Source organism: Musa acuminata, chromosome BXJ1-4, assembly GCF_036884655.1.
Source record: "Musa acuminata AAA Group cultivar baxijiao chromosome BXJ1-4, Cavendish_Baxijiao_AAA, whole genome shotgun sequence".
In the NCBI taxonomy this organism is placed as follows: Eukaryota; Viridiplantae; Streptophyta; class Magnoliopsida; order Zingiberales; family Musaceae; genus Musa; species Musa acuminata.
The window spans coordinates 2,317,371-2,341,065 of record NC_088330.1 but is presented as its reverse complement, the minus strand read 5'-3'; the positions used below and the strand labels follow the sequence as shown (position 1 = coordinate 2,341,065).

Genomic DNA, 23,695 nt, shown 5'->3' with positions numbered 1-23,695 from the left:
ACACTACGTGAGAGTAAGAACACAAAAATCCCGAAGATTTGACGCCGACTAGTTTGGTTTGTCGCTGAAGTGGTCCGCGGTAACTGCCCCGGACAAAGGACAGATGCCTCAAACCACGTATGCTATGAACATTCGCATCGATTCTTTCCTCCACAAAGCACATTCATTGTATATGCGATAGATATATGCGACAAGATTCCCGTCACATTGGTGGGAATAAGAACGGAATTTGACGCCAAAAGGAACTACTTGGGCCGGTTTGTCGCTGAACTGGTACGCGGTAAGCGCACCTGGCAGTGAACAGACCCTCACCTTGTGGGCGCGAGGCGGTAGGAGACGACGATGACGGTATGTACAATCGCATCAATTATTTCGTTGACTAAGCACATTATATACAATCTTCAGAGCAGTATCAGGTGACAACGATGACGGTAACAGCGGTAGTGAGACAGCAGCAAGAGGTCGATGCGATCAGGCCTTCGGCGGCTTAATGTACGGACGGGCTCCAACATAGTTTCCCGGCGGGTAGTACTCGCAGACGATGAAGGTGTCGCCGCTGCTGCAGCCGATCTTGGCGCAGCCCAGCAGCTCCGTCGTGCGCCACACCATCTGCGTGTAGTGGGTGCAGTCCGGGCCGGCGCAGGTGTTGGTGTCGTAGCGGTACCACTGCTTCTCCTCCACCCACTTGGCCACGGCGTCCGGGATAGCCCACCGCCTCCCCTGCCCCCAGAAGATGTTCTCCCCGTAGGCGTACCCCGGCGAGTGCACCAGCTGGCAGTCGCCCCGCCGCTGGTTGGCGTACGCCCTGGCGAAGCTCGCCAGCTTCGCGTCCCACCTCAGTGGCGGCACCCCGACCTGCTGCCTCGCCTCGTTGTGGGACGCCAGGAACTGGGAGACGGCCGTCTCCGAGCTGACGCCGTCCGGGCTCGCCGCGTCGGTGGTCGAATTCTGAGCGCCGGTGACGATGATGTAGTGGATCGTTAGAAGCTGTAGTACGACGACGGAAACTAAACAGGCCATTTTCTCTTCGTCAGCCACTGGTTATGAACACAGAGAGAGGAGGAATGAGAAAGCTTCTTCCATATGTTCACATATATAAAGGTTTCTGTTAAGTGATGGATGGTGGATTGGTATCAGGTCACGTCTGCGCCTGTTTGATTAGGAAGACAAGCAAGACAGCGGAATTCTGCTTGTGGTCTTCGAAGGTTATCGGATGCAGGAGTGGGATGTCGCTGATGTGGTTTTCTTCAGCATGGGCATAACTTGTACTAAAGGACTACTCAATCATAAGGGATTGCTTGATGTAGGGAGGAGAGGAGCACATGGCTGTGACACTAAATAATTAGCAGGAAGTGGATTTCATGTGTGCAGGGAAGGCAAGGATTGGGGAGCAAACCTCGGATTGGCCAGCCGTGATTGCTGAAGAGTGAAGGCACAGCATAAGAAACATGCATGCATCTGGACGGGCAACTCTCTGGTCGTTTATGGTTGAAGCAGTGAGGATAATAGATGAGATAATAGTTACTTGTGTGATAGACGATGTCCAAAATGAGCTTGCATGAGATCAAAGTTGCAAGAGGTTCTACCACAAGATGCAAAGATTTAGAATGTCCAAAGGTTCATAAACGAAATAGCAAGGAGATTTCTGCAGAGAAAGCAAATGTTGAAGGAGAGATTAAAACAATGAGGAGAAAAGATACTTATGGGGTGTGTCTCATTTGCGCTCCTAAAAATGGGACTTGATGGAGCACAGAAGTCTACAGCTTGTAAAACTCAGATCAATGGCAGCCGACCACAACCAAATGATGATGATGATTATTAGTCTACAGGAAGCTAAAATCCTGGAAATCTTCCAAATTTTGTTCCTGTCTGCAAACGTTCCAAGTAGGTGTAGAGTCTGAAAAATCAGGTTATCTCGGAGTTTTCTTGGACCTTGAATCCTTGGTTTGGAGCACATCAACCGGGTTAAATGCTGAGATGCCCAACAGATATTGCAGTATGGCACTGAGATAACTACAAATCTGGGTTTGGCTTAGATTTCAAGATAAAATGGTGTCAGTCTATTTACACCAATGAGTGCTGACCAGTGTAAATAGATATGCTGTTTTGATGATGGAAAGCAGTTCCTGACAGACTTCTCAAAAGTTCTTCAAAGTTAAAATGCAACTTTCAGACTAAAAGAACAGTTTAAATAGAGTCAGTCGACACTAAATGAGGATGATAAATGCAACGTACACAATTACATTTCAAAATCATTCGACAAAGGAAGACTTCCAAGTAATCCCAACATACAATAACCTTTTACATCACAGACATGGACATAATCTGATGTGCAAGACCTGGGTCTTGCTGAAGCAACTCTCTCAGGTTGTTCTCCACCTCGGCCATTTGCTTCTCCAGGTACTCTTTCGAGGTCTGCTCAGGGAAAAAAAGGATAAGGGAAGGAAAGGACGACTGAGTGAATGAGTTAAAAGTTACTTTTGTTTCCAAAAGATACAGCAAAGAACTGACAAACCTGCAAAGAAGTTATAGCAGTCTCACTGTCATTGTATTTCTGCTCTTGCTCATTCAGCATAAGTGATTTTGGTTCCAAAACAAACCTGGAATATTAAGAAATCACTTGGTGCCATAACATAAATGATGTTCTCGTTTAATATATTGAGAATAACTTTCCTCAACAAAAGGTTGTGGTTTAGGAAGAACTCACGCTTTACCTGCAAAGTAACAAAAGCACTATTAGAATTGGCGCATGGGTAATGTTCATGGAGAAGTAATCAAGCTATGTGCTGATAATTGTCTCTTAACTTGTTTATTAATTTAAAAAAAAGGGTGGCCTTATTCAACCTATCTACTATTATTTGCTAACATCTTATCATGGTGGATGTATTTTTCATTTTTAGCGTGCTCCTGTTTAGCATGGAGTAGACTCAGCATCTTCATAAAGTCCAGGGTTTAATGCTAGGCAGAAAACACATGTAAACAGACAAACATTCAAAACAAGACCACACCAATACCTATGTACCATGCATTAATATACACCTGCACTCTTTTGACTAACTAATCCGAACTTTGACGAAAAAAAAAATAATGACACTTTTTGGTCATTTATCTATGGAAATGCAAACGAAAAGAGTCGCAGGATCTTCAATCTGAGATTTTTCTATCCAAGTAGGATTTACAATACAATTTCATTTGTTTCTTAAATTTTTTTATAATAACACATTAAATATTTTGCAAAATAACGCATTGATACGATGGTCAAATATTTATTAGAATGGGTTACAATGCATCTTTTTTCTTTTTGCCATAAATTTGTTTCAAATACTTTATAATCTCTCTTTGCAATATTGAATAGGGTAAAAAAGCAGAGACTCCTGGCACCTAATTCATGACATACGAAACTTTCTATGTGAAAATTGGCTGTGTACACAAATTCATGTCCCTATCTGTTCTTGACCAACCCAAAACACAACCAAACACAACTTGAGCATCGGTCAGGATTGGGTTGGCCCCTTAGTTTTGCAGGTTGAGTTTGAATTCCAAGTTAAGGCATAAGCAAAAGGGGTATCCATAGAGAAGAGCGAAAATAATCATATAATGTTTTAAGAATTATGATGTTGTTGTTGTTCCAGTTGCATAAGTGGTTTTGCTCTTTCAATGTTTAGGCACCAACACTATATGGAAGGTTCATTATGGAGCAACTACAAAGATCAACTCTTGAGAAAAGTAGTGCATTAACATAAATTTCTGGTACTACAAAATTATAAATTGCTGTTACTACATCATAAATGAGAAAATTATAAAAGGTGTCTAGGAAAGATACAATAAAAAATGCTAGATTAATACGGGAGCATCATGTTTACAATTTAGGTTTGGAAAAATTGAATACCAATGGACTTGTAGGTATTTGTATCATCTGATAGCTGCCGAAGTTCTTCCATTGTTAGGTAGGCACGCTTCTTTTCACCTTCTTTAGCACGAATCTGATTTTGTACCTACAAGAAATAGAGACTATAATAAAAGTCTAGTAATGTGTGCTATATCCAGCTGTATGTGTGTCACAAATTGCTCAGTTGACGTTTGTGGATATTAAATGATATTTTCTATTCAGAGAAACATTAACTAAGTATATCGAAATAAAAAATTTACATAGAAATCTAAATCATAGATAAGCATTGAACACAATCTATTCCACGAAGAATGCAGCCTCTCAGCTCTAATCATTTTTTTTAATCATTTCAATGCATATTTAAGCCACCAAGTGTCTATACTCTTCAAATGAACAAATGCAAAGAACTAATCCATATAACTAAAATAGCCTCCTGGTGTGGAAGCTAAAAAGAAAGATCACACTCAAACGATTCCTATTTCCCAAGTACATTAGCAACACTGATTCGTTCTCACTCCAATCTCACATCAGACAACCTAAACCTCAGAATGATCAAGCATCCACAACCTTTTGCATAATGACATAAAAAATTACTATTCTATTGTCCACAGAAACCCTGATCTAATACCAGATGGAAGTACAAGTTTGATTAACGAAGAAAGATGCAAACTTTGCTTCGTCCATGAAAAATCACAACAAGTCCATTTAATTTTAGCTGTATTAGGAGAAACCCCCCGTAGCATAATACTAATACGAAGTCCACAACGGCCACTAAGAAACATCACCAAGCACATAAATGTCACCGAATCTCTACCAAAACAAATCACCTGCTTTAGCTTCCCGGTAGTCTCGATCATACGGCTCTGGATCTCAATAAACGCCTGGAACAGCCAAGAAAGAATCTTTAATCAGAAGAAATTAAACTCCAGCAATCGATCGAACCTAACGGAATCCAAGAACCAACGCAAAAACGAAAAAGCACACGAAAGCAATCGGACGGGAGACGATATGATCGAAAGTACCACTCGATTTGCTTCGTCCGCCATTTCCAGAGATCGACTTCGAGCTCGTCAAGTTCAAGAACCCTAACCCTTGCAAAGAGGAAAAGAAGGGGGAGTGTTGGGCCGTGAGACCCCATCGTCTAGTCAATGGGCCGAAGCAATATGGGCCTAAATAAGCAAGTAGCTGCCCCTCTGCTTGAGGATTCGCGCCTGATCAGATTCAGATCAGATCGATGGTTGAAACTAACGCCAATTATTAAATAATATATGATTATGTAAGAAATATTAAAAATAAAGAAAATTTTAAAAATATGAATCATTTTTTTGTTACTGAAAAGATTTAAAACATCAGCTTAATGTTCAATTTTGAGGTTTTTAGGTCTTTTTAGATTTTCTATTTTAACACCACAAAGGACATAAATACAAATTGAAGAGGAATTTTAAGTTATTTTTTCTTTATTTTAAAAATAGTTTTATGTTTGTAGAAAAATAAATTGCTTCAGTTCAATCTTTTTTTTTTTTTTGTGATTCTTGGAATTCTTTTATTGGATGGTGACAAATCTTTTGATATTAGTTGAACGGATTGTTGGATTGAACTTCGACAATGTGGTTGAATCAAAAGGATTGGATTAGGTCAACAAATTTCAATAAAACATGTCCTTAATGAAATTAAATGGCAATATCAAATTGTTCATCCAATCCTATTGTGTAGATCATACCATCTTCATTATTACGAACGTTGTATAAAAGATCAGAAGTTTCATCTTAAAATTATCTTTAAAGTATTAACGATCATATTCAAACTTTACCCCCTCTCAATTTTAATTTAGCATACGCTTCTCTCTAAATACTAATATACCCCTTTCTTAATATTTGTCAAAAAAAGTCAGATTAGGCAACCAATTCGACTTGGTATTAGCTAATCTAAGTGATCATGAAGAGTAGGATTAAACGAGATTGTACGAACCGCCTTTTCTTATTGATATTGTATATTAATAAAAATTATGAGTGTATAAGATTTGTTAAGTTGAAATTGGTTTTCCGAGCTACATGATGATTAGAAGCGAACAAAAAGAAGCTTGAGATCAATATTGAAGAGTGTTTAAGGAATAAACATAGGGAGCCCTTTAATAATAGGCTTTTTCGATCGTTATTTCTCATAAATTATGACATGATTGCTTGTAGTGGTTATCATACATTTATACAAGACTAAATAACATTTGTATTGTATGAGATGTGATAATTCCTCACTAATTTGCTCAATCTTATTATCATGATCTAGCTATTAGTATCGTGCCAACCACGTATTAGTCATGTGGCATTGAAATATGAGCTATATGGCATCGAGGATTTAAGTCATGTGGCATTGAAATATGAGCTATATGGCATCGAGGATTTAACTCATGTGGCAATAAAGTATCGATCCCAAGTTACGTTACAAGTGTTAACGATGTAATATTGATTAAGGTATCAAATATGGTGTTAAGGAGTTGGTCACATCTTCTATTCACATATCTAAGGCTTAAAATTTTAGATTAATATTTTATATGAATTGACAAGGGAAATTTTTTTTGAAAAACTCCTTTTGCGCTCAAAGGTTGTCCTATTAAAAATAACTCCTAAAACACTCTCATGATAATATATCCTAAAACACTCACATGATAATATAACGAATGATATCTATTGTGTGCGCTTTATGGATCAATCCAAATGATTCGGTCCAATTCACTAATTATAATATTTTGATATAGGTACCTATAAGCATATTAAATAGCTAATAAAAAAATTCTTTGTATTTAATTATTTTTATTTCTTGCCCAACAAAGTAACTTATTCAAAATCTTATTTTTTTAGATGAGTTGATTTTTATTGGATTATCAACCCATAACTATAATATTTTTTATAAACTAAATAGGCATAATATTTTGATGAAGATAGTCAAACAATATATATAAGGAAAAAGATCATATAAGAGTCCATAATTAGAGTATTTCCGTTATAATAAATTAAATAAATTTATGATAAAGATGAAATTAGATCAATTCATTATACGAGCACCATACGATGAATGATTATAACGAATAAGAAATACCACAAATGATGGAAGCTTTTGAAAAATATGAAAGAGGAGACACTTTGAAAAATGCTAATAAGAAAAAAAAATCATCCGATTGACTATAATAAACATATTATAGTACGCAAAACTGACAGTGGTAATTGATACATGGGAGGTTTCATGTGGATTATGGGGAGATCTACTTTGCATGTAGCCAAGTTCTGTTGCCCCCAAAAGTAAAAGCAGGTAGATTTTGCAGATCTTAGAGTTGGAAAGGGGTCAGGCTATCACGTAGGCGGATTTAGGTAAAGAAGGGCCCAAACAAGTCACCGTACCGTATTGAGCATATTTTTAATGGCCTCAGTGCAAGAGGATAAGGCCACCACGACATGCTCATGGGGTGTGGGTCCCTCTTGGTTTTTAGACCTTATCTTATCCTTCCACCTAATTTAATTCCTACCCGCATCTGCATACACCATCTTCGCGCACACAGATTTCCTAATCTTACAAGCTTCTGCTTCTTCTTCTTCTTCTTCTTCTTCTTCGCTCCAACATGCTGTACTACACAATCCATTGCAACAAAGAAAAAAAAGGAAAGAAGACAGAGAGACTTTGTACTGATTTATCTCTGCTTGCCTTCCCACTCACATGTACTTCATATTTTACCAAGTACAACTCAACATATTGCAACAAAGAAAACGAGAGAGACACTAATTACTGGTTAAGAATTCTAAACATGTTGGAGATCAGAGAGGGAGTAGGACCTAGGAGATCTAAACACCTTCATCTTGATGTTGTTATTGCTGCTGCCATGGTGGGAAAAGGAGGAAGATGAGGTTCCGCTATTCGTCCCCTCATCTTCTTCTGCTTCCTCCTCTTTGTCTGCTTCCTCCACCGTGAGATCTGGGGAAAGGAGTGGTGGAAATGGTGGGCAGGTGAGTGCAGTGTAAGAAGCCCTTCGCATCTTGCTCATCATGAGGAGTCGCCTGCGTTTGTTGAAGGGGTTCTCCGCCTTGAGCATGTCCTTTGCGCTGGCGTTGGCCGCATCTGATAAGCTCGCAAATGACTTGGACTTCCCTGAGAAGAAGTTGGACAACCCTCTCCTGCAAAATGATTTGCGAGAAATCAACACCTCTACCTGAATCCAAATCAAATCACCACTTCATCTGCAACTATGATCCAGCAACATGAATATAGCCACGAGAGAGAGAGAGAGAGAGAGAGAGAGAGAGAGAGAGAGAGAGAGAGAGGAGGGCTTACTTGATGGGAAGGGACTCTTCCAGGGAGTCCAAAGAGCCAAAAGCCCCCTCCTTCCTCTTGCTCTCCACCTCCTCCTCATCGTCCTCATGTACGGAGGAGGACGAGGCGGCGCCGATGGAGGAGCTCTCTGAAGACTCCTCCGCCTCTTTGCTCCCCAAAAAGAAGCCGTTCCTCTTCCGCACCACCTCGACCTCTTCCTCTTCCTTCTTCTTCGCCGGAAGGACAACGTGGTCCTTCAGCCCCACGTTGGGCAGCACCAGAGAAGACATCAACCGCCTCCTGCACTTCTCCTTCTTTCCTTCTTCTCCTCCTCCTGCCGCCTCTTCTCCGCCTTCTGCTGTTAATCCCCGGTGGCGCTGGTGTCATCAATCGGCAGGGGATCAGCGTACGCCTCTCCGGCGTCCCGGCTCAGCGGGGCATGGCTTCATCCATGGATGGGAACCCTCAAATCACAAGGAGAATGAAAGAGAAGAGAAGAGAGCAAGAAAGGGGATATAAAAAAAGAAGGAAAGAAAGGGGGCGAAGGATGATTGATGAGGAGAGAGAGTGAGGACGGTTTGACACGTTCCCATCGAGCTCCAAAACGTGTCTGCATTCGAGACACCGACGCAGCTTAAAGACCGCAACACAACAACCTGACTCGCCCACACGAATACCAAGTCCTCGCCCTCTCTCTCTCTCTCTCTCTCGTACGTGAGCGGCCTAATTACATATTAGCCCGTATTCAGACATCTTTAGCTTCGTAATTTCTAAACTTAATTTTTTTTATAATTATAAAAATAAAATATTTAATTTTTTTTTATTTTTATCGATAAAAATATAAAAACGATAAGTAAAAAAATAATTTTTAATATTTTAATTATATTTTTGATGATGATAAATGACGACGTCGCTAACGATCATGAATAATTATTATGGATGAGGAGGGAGAATGATGATAAGAGGTGAAGTGATGACGTAAACACCGACACTTTACATCAGTACGTAGAACATCGATACCGACACAAATGTAGAATACTCTGCATCTGTATCGATGTCAACATAAATAGGAAACATTGACATATGTATCGTCTCCTCATCTCTCGATTTAGTTCTCCTTCCTTACTCCCACCAACCACCCATGACCCTAATGATACCGTCATTTGTCATCATCGATAACATAACTGAAACATTAAAATTATCATTTTATCGATCGTTTTCATATTTTCATCGATAAAACCTATAATAAATAAAACTAAATGTTATACTTTTATAATTATAAAAATTATAATATAAACTTTTTAAGCCTATGAACCAGGATATTAAAGAAATCTAACTACACGAGTTATTATCGTGTCATTAGCCCGTAAGCATCTACACTTCACGTATACACGACTCGGTGCATGACATCCTACTGTAAGAATCGTGCACGTATCAGAAAGAGAGAGCGCGAGAGCCCCCTCCCCTCCTGCCACGTGCAGGATTCGTGTTCCGACTCCTGAACCAAGTCGTTGGCCAAGGGCTCGATGGATGTCCCTTTCTTATCTACCATAAGTGCTTGTACCCTTAAAGTTGCGGCAAAAAGTACATGAGAGATTAAGTGCAACGCAAGAAATCCATTACAGGGAGTATCAGTTTCTCCATTAACTACTACTCTGGAATCCCAGGTAAAGCAATACTACTTACCTGGAACCGAGGGAGTTCTGAGGAAAGATTTCAATTGCTCGCCGGCACTGCATCAACTCCTAACAAAGATGAAGGATACTGGAATGTTTCTGAGAGATGAGAACACAGGCAAGATGTCAGCTCGATTAATCTAAAAGGTTAAGCAGATAGATACGACAAAAGAGGTAAGAGTGTAGCCCTGGAGTCATTGATCAGAACCGTCCATGGAAGTTTTGATTGGTTTCCCTCGCAGCGGCAGCCCGGGGAGGTGGAAGCAGTCCCTGTCGCCAGGAAGACTAATGGGCACATGATGGCGAGATGACAGTGGAGGAAGGACTGCCACAGGGCCATGGAGGCAGCTGCACCAACAAAGATGAGTCAGTGCCAAGAGGCAAAGACCAGTGGATGAGCTTGCAAGTTGTCCTGGTTAGGTGGGAGACATGTGAGGTCCAGTAGTAGAAGAAGAACACGAAAACATTCAAACAAGTAAAATTTACAGGGTAAAACCAATCTGAAACAAGCACAAGAGGTTGGCCAGGAAGCACCTGAAAATTTCTTCAACACTTGTGTTGTTGTTGGAATGCAGAATGATCAAAGGAGAAGAAATCATTGCCAAGTAGAACCATATCAGTTGATAAAAGCAATATCAAAGAAAGTCCTCCATGATAATTGAGATCCCCTTTTTCAAACCATAAGCTTAGGGAGCAAACAACTTGTCAAGCTGCAAGGCAATTCATAGACAGATGTCAGCAAATCAACATCATGAAATATGTGTTGGTAAGGTGGATCATCTTGAAAGGAACAAAGTTGCAAGGGAGTCACTGTTTTCCTTTACAAAAGCACTCCACAAAGTAATTGTTCTAGCATCATCAGTTTACAAAACGAACCAAATTAAGATAAGAATAAGTTCGACTAGTGAAAATTTTGACACTCACCAAACAGTAAGAATGACAGCCTGAAACAAAAAGAGAAGATGAAGTAGACAGAGTAGAGAAAGTTACTGCAGCCAAGGAGGAGGTGAAAATTTCTTCAACACTAATGTTATTTTTGGAATGAGTAATGATCAAAGGAGAAGAAATCATAGACAGGAAGAACTAAAATTATTTCAAGCATCACATGCCTCGTACCTTAATCAATTGATAAAAGCAATATCAAAGAAAGCTAATTAAGATCCTCAATTTCGAACCATAAGCTTAGGGAGCAAACAACTTCTCAAGCTGCAAGACAATTCATACACAGTTAAATGCCAGAAAATCAACATCATGAAGTATGTGTTAGAAAGGCAGATCATCTTCATAGGAAAAGAGTTGTTAGGGAGTCACTATTTTCCTTTACAAAAGAAGAAGAAAATACTCCACAAAGCAATTGTTTTGGCATCATCAGTTTACAGAAAGAGCCAAATAAAGATACGCATCAAGTTCCGCTTGTGCAAGTTCTGAGGACTCACCAAACAACCGAAAGAGCCAAATAAAGATACGCATCAAGTTCCACTTGTGCAAGTTTTGAGAACTCACCAAACAATTATTATTTATCCACATCATTTTCTTGTACTAAAACTAATAAATTTGACAGCCTGAAATAAATAAGAAGAAGAAGTAGAAAGACAAGAGAAAGTTAATATTCAAGATAGCCAAGTGGAAAAAAAATATATTGCCTTTCAGATGAAGTAAATAATCAACATCTCATGACACGAATAATTCACCTATAACCACTCTCAACAAAGGAAATTTTGATTGCCATTCATAAAGCATGCCACAATTCTTAATTATAGTTGTCTAATTCTGAAATGACAAGTTTAGACTCACATATATGATAATTTAAGGAGATAACACTGTAGAAGACAAATCAACAACGTTTATATTAGCAGGTTCATGAAGGCTTGTTGCATCTCTGGATAACATGGTTTATATTAAAGCAAGCTAGAAATGCAACATGAAACAGTACCTCAACTTTCATGAATTGGATTTCCAAGAACAGAGTACCAATGTTAATCAACAATACTCACTCATGCATAGACTATTATATCAGCATCTCAACGTTATTGAAAGCTCATCACCAAGTCAAAGAAGAGCATGAAACTTGACACATGAAGTAGTTTACCTACAAAGCTGTATGGTTCTTATACGTTCAGGACTTCTTCAGAATCAGTCTATTTTATCCTTGTAATGATCGATATGACACAAGTTTTCTCTAATGAAAAAAGGACAAGATACGACCAAGAAACCTATACATCTAAGCCTTGGAAACGTAAGTTGCTGAATCATCAGAGTTTACAAAGGTTGGCAATGTTTTGAAGCTTATTTCTCCTTTTTTCTCTTTCAGATTCTCCAGAAAATCTCTGCTTGCTTAATGGTAGCAAAAACCTATGCTAACTTGTTGCACATGCAATACTATGCATTTATCATGATCAATTAGCTAAAATTCATCCTTCCCAGGCATTCTTATTTAATAATGAGACAAAATAATGTAATACAAATTTAAATTTTAGTGTAAATTGCACCAAATGGCAAAGCATGGGTGGAAAAGTATCGCCTTTCCCTTCAACATCAGTCTTACACAATTTCAAATCAATCCTGTTAACACAAATGAAATTTTAGCATATAATATTTTGAGTTCATAATTTTTTATTTGTTTAATGTTTGTTAATTTTATATAATACTTGTTTAACTTTTTCCTCATTCAACTCTGGTCCTATTGATCCAATCCTACTGATCTTGATAGTTGTCCCTATCCAATACTGATTCTAATCTTGCAAATTATAGTTTTGGTGTAGGACGAGTACGAAAAGTGTATTTTTCTTTATTTGAGAATAAAACTAGAAAAAAAAAAGGAACATTAAGATAATAATATAAAGTTATAATAAGTATAAAAAAGATAACTATTAGCTCTCACTCTCTCTCAAGTAGGAACCTTTTAGGGACAAAAGTCTCACACATCCATCCATCTCATAGGTTGGCTATAAAATGGCCTTACACCAGTCACACATAATGTTGGAAAGAAACTTCAATCCATTTAATCATTCTGTGATCTTCAATTACAATCTATTTCCCCTTTATACAGGCCCCAAATCACAAAAAGAAAAGAAAACACAAAATAATGAAGAATCCAATAAAGAAAATTACATCTCATAAATCAAAACATATCAATTATTTCATCAGGGAAGATGTTTTTCCATAATTATTTTGACAAAATCTTTCTTGTGATAAATACTTGGTCGATAAGCTTCCTCTTTTGTTGTTCTTCAATAAAGAAACACTTCCTTGTAAGGATGAGATCTTCAATTAAAGATAAGAATTTTCTTTTTTCATTAAAATCTCCATTTAAACCTAAGATTTGTCACTATTTATGTTGGTTTAATTCTTTACTTCCCCAACAACATTGGTAACTAATGTAGGATTGTGAAAGATGTTATCATTTGGCAACTTAGACACCTACAAAATATACCCTAAACTTAAATTTATTCAAATGAAAAATATATTAAAAATTTATAATGATTCTGGCCAGGTTTTAAAGACATCGCTATAAGTGGATCAAAGGCTTGCAATTTTGACTTTTCCAAGTATCAGTGTCATAAAATCTGTAACTTCAATGACATCAAGCATGTTCTCTAAACACAACATTGGAAAAACTCAACAAACATTACCACATTTTCCTGCAAAAATAGAGTTCCAGTATTACTAAAAAGTAATAGCATTCAAGTTTCTTGTAGCATGATTAACACTAAAAGTCTATCTCCAAGACTATATATCACTCAAGTTTCTTATATTCTTACATAAGAGGCATCACAACCAACTTCTAGCCTTGCAACCTATGTTACTTTAAACTGAGGCAGTAAGCTATTCTTTGAACTATGGCCCCTAATACAAAAATATGGTATGAGCCAAGATTTCTGTTGAGTTTGGGCTCCACACAGGAGAAGTCCATAAAGTTTAAAATCACCATGCATCGAACTAAAGAACGAACAAAATAAATCTCAACCTTCATTTCACTCTATATTGGCCCATATCAAACTCTTTACTGATTATAAGGTCAAACTTGCAACTGAATGTTACATGGTTCCCACAACATGAAGACCTTAGGCCAGGATATATATCACCTATACCAATGGGCTCATGAGAACACCAAATAACTTGTCTCATTGTAAGTGATTCTCAAATCCAGACCAACTAAACCAGGAGGGACTAATATTTCAGATACAACGGTGAAATTTTTCATATTGAAGACATGTGCATGTGTTTTAATGGAAGGTTAACTCATCAGCACGACTATTGTATAGACCCAACATATATTCACTAGCTCTGTTGATCTAGCATCATAAACTGTTTGCCCTTATTGTAATCTGCACTGTTAAACTACTTACCATGTCTTTTAAGACCATTTTCATTTGCATTGTAATTCATAGAGTTTATAAGTTGAGTACCAAGACAAGCAAAGTGAACCAAAGCATGGAAATTTTAGGTAGAACACAAATGCAAAGTATAAATTAGCAGGTAAAATGGAAGTATAGGTTCCTCCAAGAAAGAGAACCAATTCAAAATAATGATATGAATTGGCCAAAATAATTATTTTAGAAGAAATTTGATGTTAATGGTCATAGCCCAAATTGTTCCACTCCTAGAGCATGCACCTAACTAGCCAGCACCATATTGCATCTTTGTAAGATAAATGTTGAGAATGAAAAGGAAGGACACAAGGATACAATTATCAATAAATTGTACAAATAAAATCAAAAAATCAAATTGTATATTTAGTTTCTACATCCTCAAGCGTAAAATGAAGAACTAGATGCTAGGCAAAATGTAATGCGTACTGAGAGTGGAAGAACCTCTAAAGCAGAATAGCAAAGTAACTTCTACTACAAATGTGCCAAAGAATTAATCACATGGTCACCACCATCCTACTATTTCTCAAGACATATATGCACAAATTAATTTGACTATAGCATGCTTCAATTTCAGCTTCCACATTCAGGGGCCCTCTTATCCCCAGTTACCCAATGTAACAAGTTTGTAAAATTTGTTGCATCGGGCCACCATCACATGCTGCTGCATCAAATATCCATTAACCAACAAGGACTACTGTAAAATCGACTTCTACTTTCGACTGCTGTGTCCGTGGAGAATGAACATTGACTTTTTCCTTCAAATTAAACAGAGATATGGCTTCATCAACTCACGGTTGAGGCAGAGCGAGACAGGTTGTTCATCACACTAGTCAATTTTCCATTTGAGTGCCCAATGCTGAGACTCATTGTTCTCCCGGGTTTATGCTGAAAAAGAGAACCAAGCATCTTCTCCAAGCTATGAGCTGTGTACTTTGCATATTTGCTTGCACTTGAATCTTGCTCGACCAGAGGCCCATAGTTCTGCATATAGCTCCGGTAGCTAGGAACAATAGTCTGCACTACCAATTGACACATCTTCTCCCTCAAGTCCTTGTCTGATATAACCCAACTCGACTGCTTATGATACATCTCATTAAAGGACTCGTTGAAACCTTTCAAACGCTGCTTCACCAGATCCCGAGCCTTGACCCTACCCCCAGAGAACAATATCAACCCTTCCCTGCTCAATAAAGGTGGAAGCTTTCCCCAGCTTTCCCTCAAGAAAGATGCAGCATAATAATCCTTGTACTGCTCATGCTCTTTCAACTTTGCCTCGCCTAACAGCTCCCCCAGCCTAGTCCCCTTCAAATTCTTGTAGAAATGCCAATGTGTGTTCATTGCAAATAGGAAGGAAAGTGAAGTGTCCCCGTAGCTCTTAGACCAAATGTCAAAGTTGGCCTCAAGGGCTTTAAATATGTCCAAAATCGCATCAGTTAGCATTTCTTCTTGAAACTTCTCCTGCTTCCAGCTCCGATGTATGATCAGAACTTGAGTAAGAACTGGCTGATACTCATCACTGAGAAGTTTATTGCAGTATTCAGTGATGAAGCTCACCAACCTTGGCACAGCTCCATCAGAAGGTGGTGGCATCTGTCTTTGTAGCTCCACTTGATGCAAAAGCTCCCAAAAGATGTCACAAGCCCCATCGATCACTCTCTTAATAAGATCCCTAGTTTGGTTCTGGATCTCAACACAATCTTTTCCTCGAAAAAGCCGGTTGAAATCCAATCTTAATTTGTTCAGTGTTGCAAAGACATCAAGAAGCTTGAGAAGTTTGATGGGATCTTTCCTTGTCTCAGTGACTATCGTCCCAAACCGGAGGAATCCGAGGATTCCAGCCCGCGCAGCAATATCAGCAAAGCATGATACAGCTACATCAGGTGGTCCGGTTTGCTCAAACACCTCGATGCAGACCTTGAGCTCGGTCTCGAAGAGGTGCTTGACGGCAAACTGAAGGTGACGACCCCACTTCTCGATGTATCCTTCGATGCTCTGCACGTCATTGAACTCATTGGGCGTGATCTCCAGGTAGTCGAGGTTGAGTGCTCGGAGGCTGGCGCGGATGTTGGATCCTCGGACATCCACAAAGATCGAGACGCAGCGATCAAGCAGGTTATTTGCAGTCATCCTCTCGAGGATGGCGCGGAGTTTGTTGATGACGAGGACCGGGATTGGGGAAGTGGAGATGGTGGAAGCGTCGGATGTGTCGGGGGGCATCGGAAGAGGGGTGGTGTGCTCGGCCAGGAGGAGCCGGAACTCGGATTCGAGCTTGTCAAGGGTGGCCGCGAGGAGGCCGCCGTCGAGAGGCGAAGGCGAGGACTTGAGAGAGACTAGGAAGGACTTGAGACCCATAATGAAGCGCTGGTCAGCGAGGGTTTGGTCGTCGAGGTAGTCAACGATGTCGTCGAGCCACTGCACGGCGAGGCCGCAGTTGTCGGAGAGGAAGCGCAGGGCCTCCTCGAGGTGCTTGAGCACGGCGAGGTAGCCGGGGAGGTCGGCGCGGGGGTCGGAGAGGAGGGAGCGCTCGAGGCCATGGACCGCGTCGAAGACCTTGAGAACGGCGGCGGCGGGGACGATGGAGCGATCAATGTGCCCGCCTGCGTCCGCCAGCGCGTCGCGGTCGGCGCGGATCGGGCGGACGGCGGCCTCCATCGAGGGAAGCCGCTCCCGGATCTCGTCGAGGCGGGGCCCGGCGCGGGCGAGGGCGGCGCCCAGCGCCCGCGACCTGTCCAGGCTCGTCCGCAGCGAGCGCCGCACAGCCGCCAGTCTCTCCACCTTCCATCCTCCTCCCATCCCCAAAACCCTAATTCTAAAAAGAAAAGAAGCGAAAGCACAAATTTCCACCACAACAAGAACAAGGAGAAAGGAGGAGACTTCAAGGGTTTAAGGCTCCGGCTCCCTAACCAGCAGATATGGAGAAGAAGGAAGGCATAGCATTTGTAGCAGCGGAGAAACAGATGTTGATGGAGAATGAAACGAGAGGAGGATAAAGAAACCAGATTTTGAGGGGCTTACGGAGGAAAGAAGAACAAGGCAGCGAATGACAAGAGGAGGGTTTCTGGGAGGAAAAAGAAACATGAAAGCCGCGTGTGTGCGTCTGTTACGGAAAGGGGGAAAGCTGTGACTGTTTTGGAAAGGTGGTGAGAAAAGAAGAAGGAAAGGAAACTATTCAGACGTATGTGTAAGTAATGCTTGGATTATGCTCCTCATATTTGATATTAGTTAGGGTGTTCTTTTATTTTCACTTGTATGAAAATAAATGCCTTATTTAAATGGCATATGTTATTCAAAAAATGTTAATTTTATAATTAATTATCATAATTTTTTTTAAATAAACAAAATACTAATCATCTTAAAATTATATCTTAGTGATTTTATAAAATTTTGAAGTTGGTTTCTTGAAAGTTGAATTAAGTTATACTACATCATAAAATATATTTAAAAAATATCACAATATTTTTTAAAATAAATAAAAAAAATAGTATTAATCATCTTAAAATCATATCTTAGTGATTACGTAAAAGTTTTAGTTGATTTAATAGAAATTGATTAAATTACTCTTGAAATTAAGCTAAGTTATAACCAATGCACAAAATCTCTAATTTTAATAATTAATTATCATAAAATTTTATAAAAATATAAAATGCTAATCATTTTAGAATCATAATTAGATAGTTTAGTAGAAGTTTGAATTAGTTTAATGGAAGTTGATTAAGCCACATTCAAAATTGAACTAAGTTACACTTATCACAAAACATATTCAAAAAATCCTTTTTTTAATTAATTAATTATTATACTTTTTTAAATAAATAAATATATATATATATATATATATATATATATATTATTCATCTTAGAACTATGTTCTAGTAGTTATGTGAAAATTTAGTTTAGTATAAGTTGATAAAGTTATACTTGATCACACTAAAAAAAATCTTAAATTTTAATAATTAATTATCATTTATTATTTAAAAAAATTAAAAAATAATATTATTATTATTAACCATCTTATCATATTCTATTTATTCTATAAAAATTTAGATTGATTTAATAAAAGTTCATTTAGTTATACTCGAAATTCGACTATGTGTTACGTTGGATCGAAAAATTTATCTAAAGAAAATCTTTAAATTCAATTGGGTTTGATTCATGATTATTATTATTATTATTATTATTATTTTAAAAGAATATTATTAAATAAAAATAAATATGAGAGGTGTCATTTAATAAAATAAATAAATAACATAGACTTTTTCCGATGAAATGTCGATCTGTCTTAACACTTTCTGATATTTGTTGATAGTTTTGCATAAGTTATAATTATGAGCTCCTCTCATCATTTGGTAATGTTACTGCCCTTGGTTGGGAGAATCATCGACTATATCGTTTTGTCGTGTGCAGTCTCATATCATTGTGAAGTATGTAGTTTGAAGAAAGAAAGCTGCTCGATAAATATGGTGATATTTTTTCTCTCATATAAGTCAAGCTCATTCCATTTATACTGTTGCTAATAGTATGATATATAATATTTTTTTTCATTTGGGTCTCTCAACCTATTTAATATTACAATTATTCTAGTATCATTTATCATGATCTGATTGATAGGATAAACTTAATGAGTCTGAACTATTAATCTAAATTATTTAAATTAACTCAGTATTAGCATACTCACTCTACTTAACTATCGTCACAATTTCCACTTATTATTTATTTCATTCAATGTGTGTAATTTTTTAAGAAAAAAAACTTTTTATTATTATGATAATAATGACAAAATGCCAAATTTTGTCTATTAAAATTAAAATAGTTAATCGGGTAGTAGTAATACAGTTACATTCATTATATACATTAGTGATTCTGTATTTCAAAAAATGATCTGAATAATAAATATATACAAATATTATAGATAATGATGTGCAAGTGTGTCGGAGTTCCTTGAAGAGCTGATGGACCATTTCCCTCAAGTGCAAGTCCCTTTCCTTCGTTGACCCAAACATCCATTCTTACTTACATGCATCCCGCCCTTCCCAAAAGAAAAACAAAAAACTTAAATTGAATATATAATAATATAATTAGATGAAGTTGCAACAAATCCACAAAATATATTTTTTTTATGATTATAAATGAAAGGACATGTCCCATTGATAAATGCTTTTAATTTTGACATTTCTAGACTCTATAAATAGAGTCCTAAACTCCTAATCAATCGTAAATTAAAAAACTAAATAATCCCCTATCTTTTTATTATTATTATTATATTTTATTATTTGATTTGTTGAAAGATGTTAGTCAAATCACTTCACAATCACATTTTATCTTAAGACAATGATTATACATCTTCGAGTTCTTTTTTTATTTTATCCTAAGGTAAAAAAAAAAAAAAAGATGGGTAATGGATATTTGAATTCATGAAGCGCATTGCATAGAATGAGGTGACTTAATGATGACAAAATTGCATGAGAAACAAAAGCAAACCAAACCCATGCAATTGAGTATTGAACATTAGTACTTTTATTCTCCAACACAAGCTGTTCATCCTATATATATAAAATGGAGAGGACAAAACAAACACTAAAAGGTCACAAGCTGTTCATCCTACAGAATAGTATTAAAGATGACAGAGTTGCTCATCCACATGACACACTGATCTCCTTTTTCTTTTTCGTTTTGGGTGGAACACACTGAACTCTTTTTGTCTACAGCCGGCTACATAGAAAGAAAGAGCACACTGATTACTAAGAAATTAGAAATAATTCTTGGCAAATCCAATGATTTATTTTATATGCTGCACGAATCTGAATAATAATTATTAGAAGACATTCCTTCGTTTCTCTCTACCATATTTCATGTGTGTTTGGAGGGAAGTATTTGTTTAATATCTATCTTTTTATGACCAAAAAAAGTTAATTTCTCTCTCTCTCTCTCTCTCTCAATTAAAAAAAAAATAGATATCATTTATCCTCTTTTCGATTTTTGTGGTGATAATCTTAATTATTTTGAATATTAGGAGATAAAATGATTACAAGATTGAAAGCATCATTGGATGGCCAAATGGATCATAAGATCAGAATTTTTTTTATTACCTAAAATAGATGGGAGTAATGTAATCCATTTGTCTAGTGATAATGTATTAAACCCATTCAAAACCTGATTGAATTAAATTACCACTTCAAAAAAATAATTCCACTTCCAAAGTTGTCAAAAATACCAAAATATATTTTTAAAAAATAAAAAGAGAGATCGTTGACTTTCAAACTTTGATTTTGACATAAAAATATAAGTAATAAAAAAAAGATTTTTATCAAGAAAAACAAGAGAGAGAGGGAGAGAAAACTGGAGGGGATGAAGACTTGGAAGGTTCAGATACTGCACATTCTGATGGTCGTCAAGGCAGAAGAAACAATCTACCATTTACGATCGGCGAGCGATCCATCATTTGGTATCATCATCTCCTTCCCTTCTAACCAACCCCGACAAAAACCAGGTAATTAAACAAAAGATATATAAGTTGGGCATGGCCATGAAAGCAGCGGTTTAAAGCATCAGATCTTACACCATCAAAACACAAGCAGCAGTTTAAAGCTTCAGTTCTTACATCATCAAAAGACAAGTTTCCGCCACTATTGATTCTGAATCATCACTGCTTTCCATCACAAAAGCACCATAATTGAACGAGCCAAAGATTTAGTATACGAGATAGTAATGAATCAAGGACAAGAATCAAAAGGAAGTGAGAGAAACAAGCCTGCTTAGACTATGAGCTGCACACAGAGGAAATCAGCAGGAGGTTGAGGTTGTGCAAGGGAGATACGCTTCTTAGCCCATTTTATAGCTCATCAACTGGTCCTCAAGAGTTAGGTTGGAGTTGCCTTGATGCCCAAGACAACAAGCTATTGGTGGATCCATCTCAACTTTTTGTATTCAAAGAATACTATATATATAATCTATTGCAAAAGCATCCTCTACAAAATGGTCAACATGCTTCAGAAAAAAGAACAATATAGCAAATTTACATCAAAGTTACAAAAGATCGATACAACTACAATCTCTCGTCTTAAATACATGCTCTATGTCAAGTAGTTATCCAACTAGAAAAGGATGGATGTAGAAATTAGAGAAGAATTTTTATCATAATCTCCGTTTAGCTTAAGTATTCCTAAAAATATTATGCATACACATTAAACTTGTACGTCTCCAAGAGATTGACCAATGATGCATTTGGAGTATAAAAGACATTTGGTATCATATATAATATTTTCCCTTATTCCGGTAAATGAGAAGTTAAAGACTTTTAATCATGAACAAACCTTGTGATTTGATGTTTTATGAACACACATCCTCAACCAACCATTTTTCTTTGACTGGGCCTTCTGATGTTGGTGATATGATTTGGTTGACGCTTGGTGAGAATTGTGGTGGCAGTGCAACCAATAATAGCTACCAAACATAAAAAAAAGGGAATCAGGAGATACAAGGAAAAATAATTAATTAAGAAGGAATTGGTATTAGGTTTAGAATCCATCACAACATTTCTTCAAGCTATATATCCATATGATTGTTGTGTTTTTTATATTTAGCTGTTTTGTGTGTATATATATTTATATTCCTCTCAATTTCACAAAACTTATATATAATAATGTTATACTTAATTATCATTAGTTGACAAACAAATAATAAAAATATAAGGATATTTCAAATATTATATATGTGACTTATTTTAAAAGAGAATTGTTGATTTTACTCGAATTGATTGTGAATGAATGTTTATTTAAGGAGTCAATCAAAACACAACCAAAGATACGGGGATTGGATTCTGAAATTTTAACATATATTAAATAATAAAAATTAATAAAGCAACTAAAAAACTTCTTGATGGAATCTCAAAAGAGATAATCGAAAGATCCTTATCTTTCTAGCAAGTACCAAGAATCGAACCATTTCAAAAATTATAAAAAAATATTCAAAAAATCTATATCAGTAGAAATGCTTGTATTTTTAATAAATATGCTATTGCGTAACTATTTTTAAGCTTTCTATGCATCAAGATGAGCTTGCAAATTGTGAATTTGATAAAGTTGAGAATTTGTAATGATTCTAAATTGGAACATTATATGTTGAGGTCACGGGGAACTCCTTGGTCAAAGGCACTGCACTAGGTCATCATCATCCTCTTCCACATCTATTTTGCCCAGGTTGTGTGACCTATATGTTGCCCAGTTCATAATGGGTTTGGACAATTTGGACTATAAGCCTAAATCAATAATTAAAAAAGAAAGATAAAAGGTGAGGGCAACTAATTAGAGAGTGAGGGCAGCGGGGAAACATCAGGAGAGAGAGAGAGAGAAAGATTAGGATTTTAAGTTTTCGCTTGATGATGAGTGGGCAAACGTTGTTAGTTTTGACCCAAATTTTATATAAAAAATTCTTGCAGCAAACTCTATAATCCTAATAGTGTTGATCTACAGTTTACTCTCTATAAGGTACTTTACTGCTATATTAATTTTGTAAGATCTAGAATTTTTTTACGATGAGATCCATCTAATGTGATGATGATACGCTACCCTTGAGCCAATATTTATGTTTTTGATATTACTGTGATCCTCTAGTTATTCCAGAAAAGATTTACTATAAACATGTTATCATTACTATTGATAGTGGAAGTTTGAGGTGGACTACAGTATCGTAGTTTTTTCACATTGGATTTTCTACGTTAAAAGATTTGATCTCACCATGTGATTGATTTATTGTTCTATTATTTATATTATGTCAGTTGATGTTAATATATTTTGATAAGATACCTATTTTGATACACAAGCAAAAAGAATGACTCCGTTTTAACATATTTTTTCCAACAATAAAGTGAGACGATTGCAGGCTGCAGTTGTCTCTCCATGGTGGTGGCACTGTGTATGTTCCTATAGGTATAAGCTCATACAGACACTGTGGTCTGTGGATCTCCTTGCATCTATACTCTCTTGAAGTGGAGCCAATCTTTGAGCAAGCATTTCATGACTGCCTATTTGGTACGTTTTTGGTAAATATTGTTATATCAAATTAATATCGATGGAATAATTCTAGATAATCGAGTCCTTTTATCATTGACCCTTTAGGTTAACCCAAACTATTTTGTTAAGAGAAAAAGTATGTCGACACCCAGCCATTGCCTTCGAACAAGCAGACAACTCCATCACACAATGATAGTGAAACCATCAAGTCATCTCTCTACCCACCAACGATTAACATAACATGTCATGTCACAAGTAGCCCACATCTCAGCACACATGCCAAGAACTCTCTCTCTCTCTCTCTCTCTCTCTCTCTCTCCCCGAGTACATTGAAACAATGAAGAGGGAGAGTTGCCTTATGGTGTTTATCTGTACGGAAAAGCTAGGCGGTGGCGGGGAAGGTGGAGCTTTGACTATTAATGGTTGCAACTTTTTGCGGTAACGTGGGTATTCTTG

The 23,695-nt window shown here is 37.2% G+C and overlaps 4 protein-coding genes and 1 long non-coding RNA gene across 5 annotated transcripts; all 5 read right to left on the bottom strand.

The window, feature by feature from the left end:
- Positions 1-351: 351 nt before the first annotated feature.
- On the bottom strand, positions 352-1,110 carry LOC135672280 (pathogenesis-related protein 1-like). Its single transcript, XM_065180740.1, has one exon. The coding sequence runs from the start codon at positions 1,018-1,020 to the stop codon at positions 472-474; it is 549 nt and encodes a 182-aa protein (XP_065036812.1). The 5' UTR covers positions 1,021-1,110; the 3' UTR covers positions 352-471.
- A 1,035-nt stretch (positions 1,111-2,145) lies between these two features.
- On the bottom strand, positions 2,146-5,022 carry LOC135641155 (prefoldin subunit 1-like). The gene is made up of 6 exons (XM_065156256.1): positions 4,912-5,022; positions 4,717-4,770; positions 3,890-3,995; positions 2,708-2,714; positions 2,516-2,600; positions 2,146-2,415 (listed from the first exon to the last, which is right to left on the bottom strand). The coding sequence occupies exons 1-6, from the start codon at positions 4,933-4,935 to the stop codon at positions 2,302-2,304; spliced, it is 390 nt and encodes a 129-aa protein (XP_065012328.1). The 5' UTR covers positions 4,936-5,022; the 3' UTR covers positions 2,146-2,301.
- Positions 5,023-7,529: 2,507 nt separating this feature from the next.
- On the bottom strand, positions 7,530-8,756 carry LOC135641150 (protein OXIDATIVE STRESS 3 LIKE 4-like). Its single transcript, XM_065156249.1, has 2 exons — positions 8,207-8,756; positions 7,530-8,049 (listed from the first exon to the last, which is right to left on the bottom strand). Exons 1-2 carry the CDS (start codon positions 8,473-8,475, stop codon positions 7,677-7,679), a joined length of 642 nt encoding a protein of 213 aa, XP_065012321.1. The 5' UTR covers positions 8,476-8,756; the 3' UTR covers positions 7,530-7,676.
- A 5,815-nt stretch (positions 8,757-14,571) lies between these two features.
- On the bottom strand, positions 14,572-17,384 carry LOC135641144 (exocyst complex component EXO70A1-like). Its single transcript, XM_065156237.1, has one exon. The coding sequence runs from the start codon at positions 17,025-17,027 to the stop codon at positions 15,018-15,020; it is 2,010 nt and encodes a 669-aa protein (XP_065012309.1). The 5' UTR covers positions 17,028-17,384; the 3' UTR covers positions 14,572-15,017.
- Positions 17,385-19,705: 2,321 nt separating this feature from the next.
- Positions 19,706-21,101, bottom strand: LOC135672279 (uncharacterized). The gene is made up of 2 exons (XR_010512931.1): positions 20,830-21,101; positions 19,706-19,940 (listed from the first exon to the last, which is right to left on the bottom strand). It is a non-coding gene; the product is annotated as an uncharacterized LOC135672279 (long non-coding RNA).
- Positions 21,102-23,695: the final 2,594 nt, after the last annotated feature.

Excerpts from the sequence above, each read along its gene's own strand:
- LOC135672280 (XM_065180740.1), bottom strand. The coding sequence starts at position 1,020 with ATGGCCTGTTTAGTTTCCGTCGTCGTACTACAGCTTCTAACGATCCAC.
- LOC135641155 (XM_065156256.1), bottom strand. The coding sequence starts at position 4,935 with ATGGCGGACGAAGCAAATCGAGTG. Across the intron at positions 4,771-4,911 it reads CGGACGAAGCAAATCGAGTG|GCGTTTATTGAGATCCAGAG; the intron begins GTACTTTCGATC and ends TGGCTGTTCCAG. Across the intron at positions 3,996-4,716 it reads CTACCGGGAAGCTAAAGCAG|GTACAAAATCAGATTCGTGC; the intron begins GTGATTTGTTTT and ends TATTTCTTGTAG.
- LOC135641150 (XM_065156249.1), bottom strand. The coding sequence starts at position 8,475 with ATGTCTTCTCTGGTGCTGCCCAACGTGGGGCTGAAGGACCACGTTGTC. Across the intron at positions 8,050-8,206 it reads GAAGAGTCCCTTCCCATCAA|GAGAGGGTTGTCCAACTTCT; the intron begins GTAAGCCCTCCT and ends ATCATTTTGCAG.
- LOC135641144 (XM_065156237.1), bottom strand. The coding sequence starts at position 17,027 with ATGGGAGGAGGATGGAAGGTGGAGAGACTGGCGGCTGTGCGGCGCTCG.